General features: G+C 35.5%; 1 protein-coding gene across 1 annotated transcript in view; it reads left to right on the plus strand.

Moving 5' to 3' along the window:
* The window catches only part of LOC149781376 (uncharacterized), a 58,814-nt gene extending 49,390 nt beyond the window's left edge, over positions 1-9,424 (plus strand). Inside the window, exon 2 of the mRNA XM_089935463.1 lies at positions 6,267-9,424. Within this exon, the coding sequence (XP_089791589.1) occupies positions 6,267-6,893 (627 nt within the window). The 3' untranslated portion in view covers positions 6,894-9,424. The remainder of the gene's footprint in view (positions 1-6,266) is intronic.
* The last annotated feature ends 5,667 nt before the right edge of the window (positions 9,425-15,091 follow it).

Here is a 15,091-nt window from a genome sequence, read left to right on the forward strand (position 1 = left end):
TTTTCGTCCGGAAGATTTTGAAGACATTTAAGGTGCAGAACATTCAACAACCAGTATTCAGAAGACTTTGTTTAAATTATGTCATAGAGTTCGTGTAAATTATGTCATAGAGTTCATGTATGCGTTGACTGTTTCAGTGATGGGTGTAAAAAAAAATTGTTTAGAATTTGATTACACACGCCTTTAAATGCCATTTATTCATTTTATTGGATCCTCTTACATCCATATATTTTTAGAAATCATTATTTACATGCACCGTGAAAAACACGTACGGCAAATAAAGTACGTGGACATTTTTGGACGAAGTCGACCTTAAGGAGTTATCCAATAGAATCCGGATTGCATGTTGTGCGCTGTGATGTCAAAATGATCGCTGCACGTGTTAAAAACAGTTCATACCTTCCTGTAATCTGTTACGATCGACCCTATGTCCCTTTTTCTTGATCCAGTTTAGTACCTGGCAATGTGCTGGGTATAAGTTTCAATTTATATTAGAACGCCAGTGTTACTTGCTGCTAAGAAAGAGCTTTATAAACTCTTATTTTTGGAAAGGCCCAAGTATGCTAACAAATATGAAATTTTATATGCTCATTTTTGTCTCCGTTAACTTTACATTGTCAGAATTGTGCAGTATTGTTTAAATTCTGAACACCTTCATATTGCACTCACGTGCACGACACGACTACTTCGTAAACAAACCATGTACACTCAAGTTGTAGAGACTTTAGGTTTTGGTTGATTAAATTTGTGTGTGAATGAACCAAAGCAACTGTTTCATCCATTTGAAAGTACAGATAATAAAGTTAACGATGTGGACTAGCAAACGATTGAACGTGATATTCATAATGACAGCAACACACATGAGAGACGTATTAATTGGAAATAACGTTCTTTCTGAACATTGAAACCGTTACTTAGGAAAACAGTTATCTTTTCGCAAATAGAATGGTTTTGACTTTGACCAGTGCTCTCTAGGGTCTAAAAAACATAGCATAGAAATCTATATCCACCGCGTAACTATTTTGATACAATGTTAGGATAGCGATAGAAGACACTGTATTATACGGGTCTTAGCTGGGGTCCTTCCAACAACGAGATGAAAGTGACAGGGAATAAACATGTTTTCTGCAGCTGGTAATAAGATTGGTAATAAATATACTTACATTTATGCATCATGAATTTACTCAAAATGTACTTTTTTAGTTAGTTCTTCAGATCGGGGGCTCCGAGTGGCCGAGTGATCTAAAGCGCTCTCCGTTACGGATCACTGCCATCTCACCTCTGTCTGCGGCAGTTCGAGTCTCGGATTCAGCCAATGTGGGTATGTGAGAAAGCTTGCCAGTAGCTTTTCGTGGGTCGGTGGTTCTTTCCGGGGTTTTCCCGGGTTCTTCCTCCACAATTAATACTGGCCGCCGTGTATAGCCTATCGTGTGCTGAAAAATTCAGATCAGACCCACATGTCCTGCAAAGCCGGATACACACCGAAACAATTGAAATTTCGAGTAGCCTACATTGCCAGCTGAAATCTATTCTCCTTATTGCACGGAATCGACCCAATAAACCAGTCCATCATGATCAGAAAAGCAGAATTGCCATGGATCATCAAAGAAATAAAATCCATGCGCATTCATTCATAACATGTCTCTTTCAAATTTAAGTAGACCAAACGGCAAATTGTTTTGTAGACCAAATTTAAGTAGACCAAACGACAATTTGTTTTGTTACTCGTGCAGAGCGTGCGACTTAGTTGAAAGTTGCTGGGCTAATGTATGTGCCATTAATATTGTTATTTTGTATTAATGAATCTACGGTTGCGTATTTCTTTGGAAATGCAGCATAAACTCAATTACTTTGTGTTTTTTTTTAAAAAAAAAAATAATTATGCCTTAGGTATAATAAGAAAATGAGTATATAATAAAACGGTTACTGCATTTGTACGGGAAAATATGAACTCGTTTTCACGGATGGATACTGCAATCCCACAGATCAATTCGTATCCAACCGAAAGAAAAAAAATGTCGTTCATATTTTCCCATACAAATGCAGTAACCTATAATTACCGAAAAATAACATTGATACAGCACTAATTAAATGTAATATTATGACGAATACCTCTTAGAATTTCATACAATTATATGACTTAATTAATTCGATATTTATTGTTATCATTATTATTATTATTGGTAGTAATATGTACACTGTTACTTTCCTGTCTTCTCCATGTTATTGTTTAATATATGCAATACTCTAATACTATATTATACACGTATGTATGTATGTATGTATGTATGTATGTATGAATATATTAGACCAGCGTGATATATTGAAGCAAGTTAAACAAAATACTGCCACAGCTGTCAATAGGTTTCCAATTTGCATCAGTGGAAACCCAGGCCGAGATAACATGAACCATGTGGAAGAATGATCATGAATCCTTACTAGATAGTGTTAAAAACGATTGGAATAAGGATTAAACCCTTTCAGCGCGAAAAGTCCTTTGTACTTTAATTGAATTAATGTCATGGTCGGAGGTCCAACGTACCAAAGGTAAATGAAAAATAGGGGTGGGGGGTGGGGAGGAGGTAAATATTTATGATTCCAGGGTTAGATTTTTTATGTAGAACATTTTAAGTTATACGAGTGTAGACTCCATGTTAATTTCAGTATTTTATCAAAGTGTATGCTTGTACATAATTTTTTGGGGATGATTTTGATAACATTTACAATTAAAGCACTGCTGAAAACTAAAAAAAGTAGCCTGCCTGACAAAAATAGTTATGGATCTATAGCTCGCACGACACTTATTTTGAAAATATTTGAATGTATTGTACTACAAATGTGAGAATTCACAATTTCAGATAATCATTCTGGTTTTGATAGCCGACATTGAACTGACTTATGCTTCTTTGCCTTTAAAGAAACTGTCAACAGTTATGTAGAACATAGTAGATCTGTGTTTGCATGCTTTTTAGATGCAAGCAAGGCATTTTTTTGAAGCCATTTGTTATACTTGATTTAGAAAGTTGCTCAGCTGTCAAATATCCGTCTGCATAGTTCTGGTTAACTGTTATGGCAAACAGTTGTCCTATATGCATTGATGATGTGCAGTATCCAGTTCCTTCCATGTAACCAATGAAGTGAGGCAGGGAGGTGTTCTTTTGCCTTTGTTATTTACGGTAATCATTACTGTCATGTAGGGTTACATTTGGCGCCAAATGCTATATTTCTTAACAGTTTTAGTTTTGCTGCTGATATGTCATTCATCAATCTTTCCATCGCTGTTGTAAGGAAGATATTAAAGATACGTGAACATCACGTATTAGAGAATGATGTCAAAAAGAATACACAGATTGTGGTATGCATGGTGTTCCAGTCAACTTCTTTAAAATTACCATCTCCTCCCTCAATACTTCTTGACGACCATGCTTTTGCATACGCCAACTTATTATGGTCATTTTAAAAAATCTGATTGGGCAGAAGATGAAGATATGAGGAGACAGTACAGATTTTTCTGTACTTGAACACACATACTTTAAGGTAAATTTAAAGATTGGTCAGAATTTGAGTACTCAGATTGTATTGATGCACAGTGTACTGCACAACTCCGAGAAACTTAAGTTAATAAATAAAAAGAAAATTAGTTATACCAATAGTCTTCTTTTACTATTGAGCCTTTCTAGATGTAACAGTGCCCATGCCAATTATGTTTGTAAACTAGAATGTATTTTCTTTTGAAGAATAAATGAGAGCATATTCGTTTTCAATGACAAGAATATCTAATAGTAAGAATTGTATCTTGAAATCACTATGGGTTTTATCTGTACTAGGCATAGGGCATAAGACCTTGCTATGTGATGGTCCATCAGCTGTCTGTCATACAACCTCTCTATGTTTGTTAGCTTAAGTTTGTTATCGCTACTGCTCTTAAATTACTTGGAAGATTGTGATGAAACGTTACACAGACATTCATTCCATGCTCTAATTGGTCCTAGATTAAAATGATGGTGCTGGTACATTCAATTTAGCCGTCAAAGCGGATACCTTGAAAATCTTGTATTGTTAGTGCTCCAGAATTAATGATCATATCAACTCAGGTTTTTATTATCATTATTATTATTATTATTATTATTATTTGTAGTTGGTTGTAAATGGAAATGGTGCCACTCTGAGATCCATATGGTCACCAAGGCAGCCATTTTGAAAAATCTGGTTATTGCTTCTCCTTCTTAAAGGATGGTCATATGAACATGGAATTTTCACGAAGACTTGATATGCTGTTTGGTTAGTCCTAACTGAAAAGGGTGCTGATCTGGGGTCCAGTATGGCTACACAACTGCCATCTTGAAAAGCATGTTATTGTTATTCCTCCTACATGGATGATCATATCAAGATGAGTTTTTCACACAAAAAGTGACTTGTGATGTCTTGTTGGTCCTAAGATGTCATTCTATATTTTTATAATTTGCATTTGGTTAGATTTTTAAAGAGAAATACTTTCACCGGTTTTTCTTCTGGTTATACTGGATATTTAAAAGACCTTTTATATCTTAGGTATTGTTAAAATATCTTTTAATTCCCTTTTTTTTTTGGTGTGTAATTGATGGGTGTAATTTGGGTTATAGAGTATATAGCCTGGTTTTACTTCGGATGTAAACCTATAACCCTACCTCACCCCCAACTCACCCCAAAAAAGGCTAAACAAAAAAGCAAAACAAACAAAAACAAAAAACAAAATAGCAAACACAAAATAACAAAAACAAAACAAAACAAAACCTTCTAGCCTTGTATGGTCATTTTCACTCTCTGGACAAAAGAGGTAAATTGTAAGAAAAAGGAGCAGATAACGTTTTTAAACATTCTATTTATTTTGTAAAGCATTCGTTGCACTTTCAGAAGCTGATATTGTCTAGTCTGGCAAAATTCATTTTCCCTATTTCAGTAACTGCTAAATATAGTGTACTTGAGACTAATTCAGGCTGATTCTTTTTTGAGCACATAGGAGCAATCATTTTAGTTAGCCGCTTACTAAGATCATGTACATTTTCCATAAGTCCAATATTCAGATAAATTTCAGCTCCAGTATATGACGGTATCATAGAGATATGCCTGCATTCACTTGCTGCAAATGCAGACAACTTCACCTTACGCCTGTCAATGTCTCAGAAGTTCATATTTTATTTAGAGCACCCCTTAAATGAAAATGGTACTGATCTAAATTCCAAAACCCTTATGTCGCAAAACCTCCTGGGCAGAACGTTATATTGATATGAGTATTTTACGATTTAATACACATTATATAGTGTCCACTTGGTTTTTAAAAATCTTGTTATTGCTATTCCTACTGAATGAATGGTCATATCAACATATGGTTTTCACTAAAAGACTTCTTGCCATGTCCATTTGGTCCTAAATGAAAATAGTGCCAACTTGATATCCAATATATCTACCACACCAGCCATCTAGAAAACACATTTATCGCTACTTCTTCTGAATGGAAAGTCATATTGACTTGGTTTTCAGAAGAATTCTTCTGATTTCTATTTGGTCCTAAATGAAAATGGTGCTAATCTGGGGTCTGTCATGGCCTTAGGTCCTGCTTGAAAATCTTGTTATAAGTACTACTGAATGGATGGTCATCTTATCATGGAGAGACTTCTTATAATGTTTTGTTGAGCCTAAATTAAAATAGCGCTAATCTGAAGTCCAATATGTGGCCATCTTAAAAATCTTGTTTTAGCTACTCCTTTTAAAGCGGAAGTTGTGTTGAGAGGTTGTTTTTTTTCCTGAGAAGATTTTGTACAGTATGTACCTGATCCTAATTGAAAATGTATTACCCTAAATATGGCCACCATTGTGGTTATCTTAAGTATTGTTATCTCTGGTCCCGAATGGATGGCAAAATTAACACGGGGTCTTCACCAATAGACTTCTGATACCTAGTCTGTCCTAAATGAAAATGGTGCCAGTATAACTGCCATAGTGGCTGTTGTGAAAATCCTTTTATCACTATTACCCCATAATGGATGATCATTATGACATGGGTTTTCACCAAAATGATGTTCTACTATGTCCTAAGTGAAATTCATAATCTGTTATTCAGTATGTCCACTACAGCTACTAGTTTGAACATGTTGATGGTTTCAGCACTTGTTAAAGAATTGATCTTATCTTGAATTCCTGGAAATCACTTTCAGCAAGTAGAGCATCAGTCCTTTCGAGGGATTATTGTTGTTGTTACTATTATTTTTATTCTTATTATTATTCAGAACCTTGCGAAATTGCCAAGTGAACACACTAGTCGCACTGGGGGATGGTGCCTTCAAGAAAGTAAAGAGGACTCAGGAAAACATGTGACTGACAAAGTTCTTGCTGTGGGATTGGCCGAGCTCTTTAAAGGAACGAGAGTGGCGAGTTTTGGAGACGGACCTGGAAGATATAAGCAACTTATTGAAGACTCTGGAAAACAGGTTACCTATGACGCTTACGATGGCGCACCATATTGCGAAGAAACAAGCAACGGCAGAGTTAAATTCCTGGACTTGACACTACCTCAGTATGGATTGCCCATGTACGATTGGGTCATAAGCCTTGAGGTCGCCGAGCACATTCCAGGAGAATATGAAAGTGTTTATATAGATAATATCCACAGGCATGCGCGAGTGGGCGTAGTTTTGAGTTGGGCTGTCCCAGGTCAGGGTGGGTACGCCCATGTTAATAACCGCCCATTTGACTATGTTGTCAACATCATGAAAGAAAAGGGATTGTACTATAATCCAGAGAAATCTGATTATTTGAAGAACGCAGCTCAAGTTGATTGGTTAAAAAGAAATATAAATGTTTATTTGAGAAGAAATTCGACAAAATCAGACTTTATTGAGAAACTTTTCATCTGATCATTTTAAAAAGAAATGCTAGTTCGTAAAAAATATTGTCTTTTTTATAATCTGAATCCAAAATATAGGAGAAAATTAATTGCACATTGTTGGGTGTTACCGCAGTTTACTAAGTAATATATTACATTTTCATCCACCAGAACTTTAACTAAGCATTAATGTAGGAGAAAAAGCTGTTTCGGTTTGACGCTTATATCGTCTCAAGTAGTGGTTATACTTCAAATTTACCGATCATAAAGGAAAAGAGTTTATGAGATGACATATCTGTCAACAAGTTTGTTATCGCTACTTCTGGTAAACTGCTTTGATAATTGCCATGAAACTTTAAACATACATTCATCCCAAAGTCTGGTTGATACCAAATAAAAATGGTGCTGATCTGACATTCAGTATGACTGTCACGGCAATGCTCTTAATAATCTAATTATCATTACTCCCCTTCAATGGTAAGTCATATTGATATGGGCTTTCCACTACAAGACTTGTTATAACGTGGAGTTGGTCTTCAGCAGAGATGGATCTGATCTTAAATCCAGTATAGACGCTCTAGTACCCGTCTTGAAATTTTTTTATCATTTTAAAATAGTAGAGCGGGTTCATTCAGCACTCGGCAGTTAAAGAGATGAAACATTGGTATCTTGGATTCCTCGAAATGCTTTACAGCCAGTAGTGCAAGTTCCATGCTGGGAAAACTGCATACATCATGTGACCCTTGATTTACAAGATGAATTATCAGAATTTCAATGAATATGAAAATCTAAAGGGAAAATAAACAATAGACCTAAGTAAATCAAAGGTATTTACCTACCGAAACCATGGGTGTATATGTTAATGTTGTACTGCATGTCCACAACTTACTAGTATGTTTATTATCATTTGGGGGTACACAATTCCAGCATGTCACTTTTAACTAAAGATGTTTTTTTTTCCTTTCATATTTTGGGCAAGTGGAAGAAGTACAAGAATATGCATGCTATTGGTATGAATGTTTCCATGACAGAATTATATGTTGTATTCATGACCACCAACAACTGCAGGCTTACTCACTACAGTGCATCACTCCAATCATACACACTCACTGTGTGTGTGTGTTTGTGTGTGTGATTAGGATTTTTTAACGTATCTTAATCGCTACGATGTATGCAGTATGGCAGGTTATAATGATGTGGGGCATCATGCCGCAGAGACGTAGCATGATGTCCCACCCGGTCACATTATCCTGATACCAGGCCGACCTGTCCTAACACTAACCTCTTTGGTATGACTCGGCCGGGGATAAAACCCACGACCTCCCGCTTCCGAGCCAGACGCTCTAACCTTTAGGCCACCGGAGCGGTGGGTGTGTGTGTCTATATATATATATATATATATATATATATATATATATATATATATATATATATATATATATATTCGCACGGAAAAGAGCACGGAAACAAAAGATTTCCAAATAACATCTGCTGGGATTTGATCATGGAATTACTGCAGATCACACAATGGCACATCATATTTCTTTCACATAATGTTTTCGATATCTCTGGAGCACAGTGAATTAAAAACATTATTTCTGGTGGAGAATCCATTTACTTACAGGCTAGCATAAAATAATAATAAGTTTCAGAAGAGTAAACAAAAACTATAAACGCTTCCCAATTGTCCAAGGTTTTTAGATTAAGATGTAGTCGAGTTTTCCTGGTTGCTTTCTTTTTATGACCTGTTCAGTTTCATTTCCTCATTAAACAGTATTGTAGTATTTTGCATTCATTGTTTTCTCATATTTATTATAACTTGTATACAAAATGTTAGCGAAAATAGGTATTGGAAATCTATGTTTGTGGTCTTTGAAAGTTTGGGAAAAGTCATTGAATTTATCATTCAGAATTTTGCATGAACCCTGATCAGAACATAACGACTTTTAGAAATCATTAAAAATTACACGACCACTTAAGTTTATGTGTATTGCCTTTTCATTTAAGGATGTAAGAATATTGAACTTTAAAATCTATATTAAACTATTACCGAGCCATGCTAAGTTTTTTAATAGTACAATCGCTTAAATAATTAATTACGCTGAAATTGTTTTCCAGAAATTAAAAATTCTGTACTCTCAATTTATTTGATGCTGTAGTACTCTTTTGCAACACAAAAACCCATATTGCACTTTAAGACTGGTATTTTGTTTGGATAGCCACCTTGAAAATGTTGTTATTTATACATCTGAAGGAAAGTCACTTCCAAATGAGAATTGAACCAGAAGGCTTGTGATTTATCGTCGATGCTTTGGCGATTTCTTGTTGCTGCTCAGACATCAAGGAACTTAAAAATATGTTTCTTCTTCAAAATTGATGGTCATTTCAACTTTTTGTGTTCGTTGAAAATAATTCTTGATTTTCTTGTTGTTTTATCCCTGTACAAGATGGCTGTTGGTCTAGTAATGTTTGATGCATCACAAAGCACAATCAGTTTACACATTTGTAATAAGTTTATGCTTCAATTTTTAGTCTTCTAATAAATATTATCTAAAAACAAAAGTATGAGTTAACTGGTGTTTATTTTAGTTGAACCTTATATGAAATAATGATGCAGAAAAATGCAAGCGGTCAATAATATTGTTACTTTTTGTAACAAGATCAAGTCTATGCAGCGTAGTGTTATTTATATACAAGATTTAAAACCCCATATCACCAATCCAAAACTATATGTGTTCTAGTAATGAACAACACTTAACTTGCAAAAATCGCATGAATCTTTTAGGTTTTCATCTGCTTCCTAAATGAAGCTTGATAAAATGATTAAATATTATCAGTGTTCAGTTGCATTCTTCATGACAGTATTCTCGATTCTGAAAATCGTGGATTGTGCACGCTAACGTTAACAAATGTAAAAAAACCTCGTATTATCTTTACAAGATCGCAAAGTCTGAAATCTTGAATGTGATCACACAGTGGTTTACATAGCTTAAGTAACAGTTACTTATGGTAAGGCTTGTTGTCCTAGGTCCAATATCCATCAAAATTTTTGCCATGAAATGTTGAAATTTTATTTACTGTACCTTAAACTAGGGAATATAAAATGCGTTATTTTTTTCCTACAAGGCACACCTATTGCAAGGTATTCGTATTACCACATTGTAGTAGACAACTGTTTCAAACATTGCACCGAACCGAGTTCGAAATAGTAAACAAGTCTAATGTTGATTAAATAGTTATGTTTTACATTTCAGTTACATTTTCGAAGTTTAAAGGCAATATAATAACAAAAAGACAAGATCAACATAATGAAATCAGCATCTTAAGTTTAATAACTTAATAATTTATGAAGAGCGGCAATATTGTCATCTTTACTGAAATCATAAACGGCCACAGATGGGTCTAATTTGATGTCACAGTCTGATTTAGAGTTACCATAGATGAGTCGACTTTCGGAAGAATTTCACTTTCCGGAATTACTTCCGAATAGTGGCCGGTGTTAGTATTGTTTATTGTAAAATTATAAGGTGTGTAGTTCATGCCATTTGGCGAATATTTATGGATAGGTGATTATTTTATTAATTTTAAATTAACAGTAGTGGATTGGTGCGGCTTTAATCCTGCATTTAATAAAGAGCACAATTGGCGACATTGTGGAATGTGTGCGACGGCTCAAGGTGAGGAAACTAATTATGAATTGACCCAGTTTGGTTGAAACGGCTCTGCTGCAGTTCATTGGTAAAATGAAAAGATTATTCACCATACCCTGTATTTTATAATATGTTTATAATGAAAAGAAGCGACACAGATCAAGATCGTTTATTATTCTTTACGAAAACCTGCGGGTTGTATACGTCTGCGGGTAAACTAATGTATATATATTTTAAATACACAATATAAAAAAATGCGGATAATACACGAGATCATGGTAGACGCCTGTTATATTCACTAATTTACGGCACATGTTTATCCCAATATCAAATTGGTCATAAATGAGAATGACACAGCTGAGGTATACAGAATTGCCGTCACAACAGCCATCTTGGAAACATTCTTATCAATACCCATGTTTAGATGGTCAGATCAAAATTGGGTTTTCAATGAAAGACTTTTTGTCTGGATGGTCTTAAATGAAAACGGTGTCGATATCATGACCACTATGGCAGCAATTGCAACCATTTTTCAAAATACTGTTTTCGCCACTATTCCTAAACAGAAATTTATATCGACATGGGGGTTTTCGCTGGAAGGCTTTTTGTGATATAAGGTTAGGCCTAATTGAAAATGGTTCTTCGATGACGTCCAGTACGATCTTCACAGTGGCTTTGTTTACAGTGTTATTATAGTTACTCTTTCTCGACCGGTTCGGTGGCCTAGTGATTAGAGCGTCCGCCTCGGATGCGTGAGGTCATGGGTTCGATCCCCGGTCGAGTCATACCAAAGACTTACAAAAATGGTACTAACAGCTGCCTCGCCTGGCGCTCAGCATTAAGAGGTTAATGTTAGGACTGGTCTTCCTGGTGTCAGGATAATGTGACTGGGTGGCACATAATGCTACATGTCTGCAGCATCACTATAAACTGTCACACTGCAGACATCTCTCTCTCTCTCTCTCTCTCTCTCTCTCTCTCATGCATACACACGCACTCACACTCTCTTTCTCGTTGGATGGTCAGTATGGGTTTTCTACTCAAAAACGTGTTATAATGTCTGGTTGTTACTAATAAAAATGGCGCCAATCTGACGCCTAATATCAAGGCAATGGCAGCCATCTTGAAACCTTTGTTATCGCTACACCTACAGAATAGAAAGTCATTGGCATGGGATTCTCACCAACTACGTATGATGTCTGTTTGGTCCTAACAAAATGGTTGCGCTGAGAGATCCAACGTGGCCGCCACAGTTGTCATCTTGAATACCTTGTTTTCACTACTTCGTTTGAATGGATAGTCACATCAGCAGGGAGACTCACCCAAAGATTATTATTGCTAGTTGGATGCAATAAAAATGGCGCCGATCTGACGTCCAATATAGTTACCACAGAAGCCATCTTGACAACAGTATTATTGTTTCTCGTGAATAGAAATGTCATATCAATACGGGGTTTTCACCAAAAAGACTTATGGTGTCTGTTCGGTAAGAAATATACAGTCATGTAGCCTTTATGGCAGCCATATCGGCCATCTTGAAAATTATATCACCACTTGTACATGGAAAATAGTAAAGGTATTGGGTTTTCACCAGAAGGTTTCTAAATGTACTATCAGATCAAAGTTTGGTTTTCATCCGAAAACTAATTATCATATTGAGTTGGTCCTGAATGAAACTGTTGGTGATCCGTCTTGGAAGATGTTTGCCATGGTTGCTGTATTGAAAATCTTGTTGCTACTCCTAAATGGAAAGCGATATCAAAACACGGGGTTTTCACCAGAAAATTTGTTATGGTGGCTTTTTCGTTCAGATTGAAAATGACCGTCTTGAAAATCTTGTTACGGCTATTTCAGAATTGACCGTCATATCGACATATCATTTGGACCACAGGATTTATTTTGATATCTAGTTGATCTCAAATAAAAAGGGTGCCCCACTTACATTCAGTATGGCCGACACAATGAACATGTTGAACATCTTGTCGTTAATTCACTTAATTGAATAGTCATATCGGCATGGCGTTTCCACCAGAAGTCATCTAACGGTGTCTGGTTTATCCAAATGAAACTGGTGCCAATATTGCAACCAGTATGACTGCCATAGTGGCAAGTTTGAAAATCTTACTGCTGAACGAGATCAGAGATAGTTTCAACACTTTTTTCGTAAAATGAAGAGATGGTTTTATCTTGACTTGCCAAAAATACGTTTTTGGTCAATACAATCAATTCGGTTGATTGATGTTTGTATAGTTTGAAAGTAATTCTAAATGAACATATACATTTTTTTTGTTGTTAGCAATACAATATGTCGGGATCTTTTTCCTCTTGAATAAGCCAGCTTTCTAAAAATAAAACAATGAAAAATAACGCATGATGATATCTCGTGCAAAACTGACCTCGAGAGGCTCCAGTATCTCCATGTTTTGATATATATCGTATGCATTTGCAGTTGATACAGAGAAACTCTCCAGACCGAGACATGTGCTTAATAAAATTCATTTTTGATTTGTGCCGTTCTATTTGTTTGTGTGTGACTCTTTAGTAGAAATTGGTTTGTACTTGACCTGTCAAGGAAAATTTAAAAATTACTATGAGCCAAACGAGAAAATTGTTGTGCATAACTAAATTGGTTCAAGATCAATTATCTTGGCTGAAATGTTTATGGAAGGCTTGCACCTAAATATTTTGGGGTCAAAAAGTCTAAGGCACAGATCCACTTAACTGACTCGGATCAAATTTGACAGAATTTGACTAGCTTGAACGCCTTCCAGGTTTGTTTTAATGGAGCTGTTCCACGATCAGTGATGGATGCCATTACTGAAAGAAGAACAAACTGGCACACAACTTTATCTAAAACAACTGCCGAATACAATTGGACGAATTCGACACCGGCCGTCATGGCTTTCAATATTGGAAAATTAAAAATGTTCCTGAAAAGCCATCATATAAAGATGAAGCTGCAGAAACTGGAGATACCTTGAAGTAATTGTTTTTTATACCATACACAATCAACATCATTTGAAGAAATGTATATAGACATCATCCTACTGACCTAGATTTTTTGACCAGTTGCTTTTACATTTGGCTATATGATAATAGACCGGTGAGCAATTTCATGCCTAAATGGGTCTTTTGTTTTTAATTTTACTACTAAATGAAACAGGACCATAAGTATAGTTGGGAATTGTTCTGAATGAAAAATGTAAAAGGTATAAGGCTCTGAAAGCTCAAAGGTTGCTATAAGTGAAAAAAGAAAATGGTTTCATCACAGTAACACAAGTTATCAACCATCTACAGTTATATATGTAAACGGACACACACATATCCACATGGTTAGTCAGCATATAATGTTGTAGTCTCAAAATTGTTCAAATATCAAACTTGAGCAACAATTTTAAATTATTCTTATGGTTGATAGGATTGAAGAAAAAATGATATAAGTAGCTGAAACAAAGGTTCCCATTTTGATGAATGTCCAGTTGACTTGTGAAGAATTGTTTTCTGGATGTTTTGAAACAGTTTAAAAGAGTGACATCAGAGGCCTAGAAAAGCAACAGAAACAGTATTTAGAACATATTTACTATGATCATGGAAAAGCAGCTACTGTGAGATCAAGCAGCTGTGGGAATAAATTTAACAGTTAAAAGGAAAATAAAAGAATTACAAGAATGGTTGACTGAACAATCTAAGAAAGCATTACACAAACAATCCAAAACAACTGACTTTCATAAAGAAATGTCGAACTCACCTTAATAACCAGTGGCAAGCCGATATTGTGGACCGGAACTACAACATTGGATACTAATATATCTTGTCTGTTGAAACAAGAAAGGGAGACAAAATACGCTATTCTTTCAGAAAGTATTCAATGAAAGAAAGCATTGAAAGCCAGTTTAATGAGGGAAATGGTTCTACAACTGAAACGATGAGGATTTTGTGGAAAAGGAGAATAGTGAGTATTTTTCAGGTCACATGATCTGTAGTGGAAAGCTAAACAGAGCTGTGAAAACTGGAATTTGAAAGAAGCTTACTAATAAAGAACAAGAAAATGTGTTAACATTTTACAGTTAAGGATACAGCAACATTCATCACAAATTAATAGACGTGATTCTAGTTGAATCGAGCAACTATGAAACTGTATCAGAAGTATATTATTTGATTACATGACAAATGATATAAGTGTAACTTCTTTCACAATCGGAGAAGCAAAATTTTAAACACAGAGCAATATTTCCAAAGAAATACCTTTATCGAGGAAATATTCAAAAGAAGAGAAATAAGTTTGTTAACCCTGTTGTTTTCTATCTGGAAGGCTTAAAGAGGTCGGATGTAACCGGCATGTTGTTGAGCATCAGCTATCACTAATTCTGGGAGTCTGCACCTGTTGCATTAGTTGCTTACACATGCAAATATAACTAGATCTTGCTGAGTACTGGAAAACGTTGTCACCTGATGAAACGAACTATATTGCAAAAGGTTGCAGGTGTTGATGATAGGCTATAACTCTACTTTGGATTTCAGAAGATTGTTGTATCTGGCTGGACTACCCATGTTCATAACCATCGATCTGGAGAAGAGA

The sequence above is a fragment of the Sinohyriopsis cumingii genome, chromosome 15 (assembly GCF_028554795.1).
Source record: "Sinohyriopsis cumingii isolate HCF-2022 chromosome 15, ASM2855479v2, whole genome shotgun sequence".
Classification (NCBI taxonomy): Eukaryota; Metazoa; Mollusca; class Bivalvia; order Unionida; family Unionidae; genus Sinohyriopsis; species Sinohyriopsis cumingii.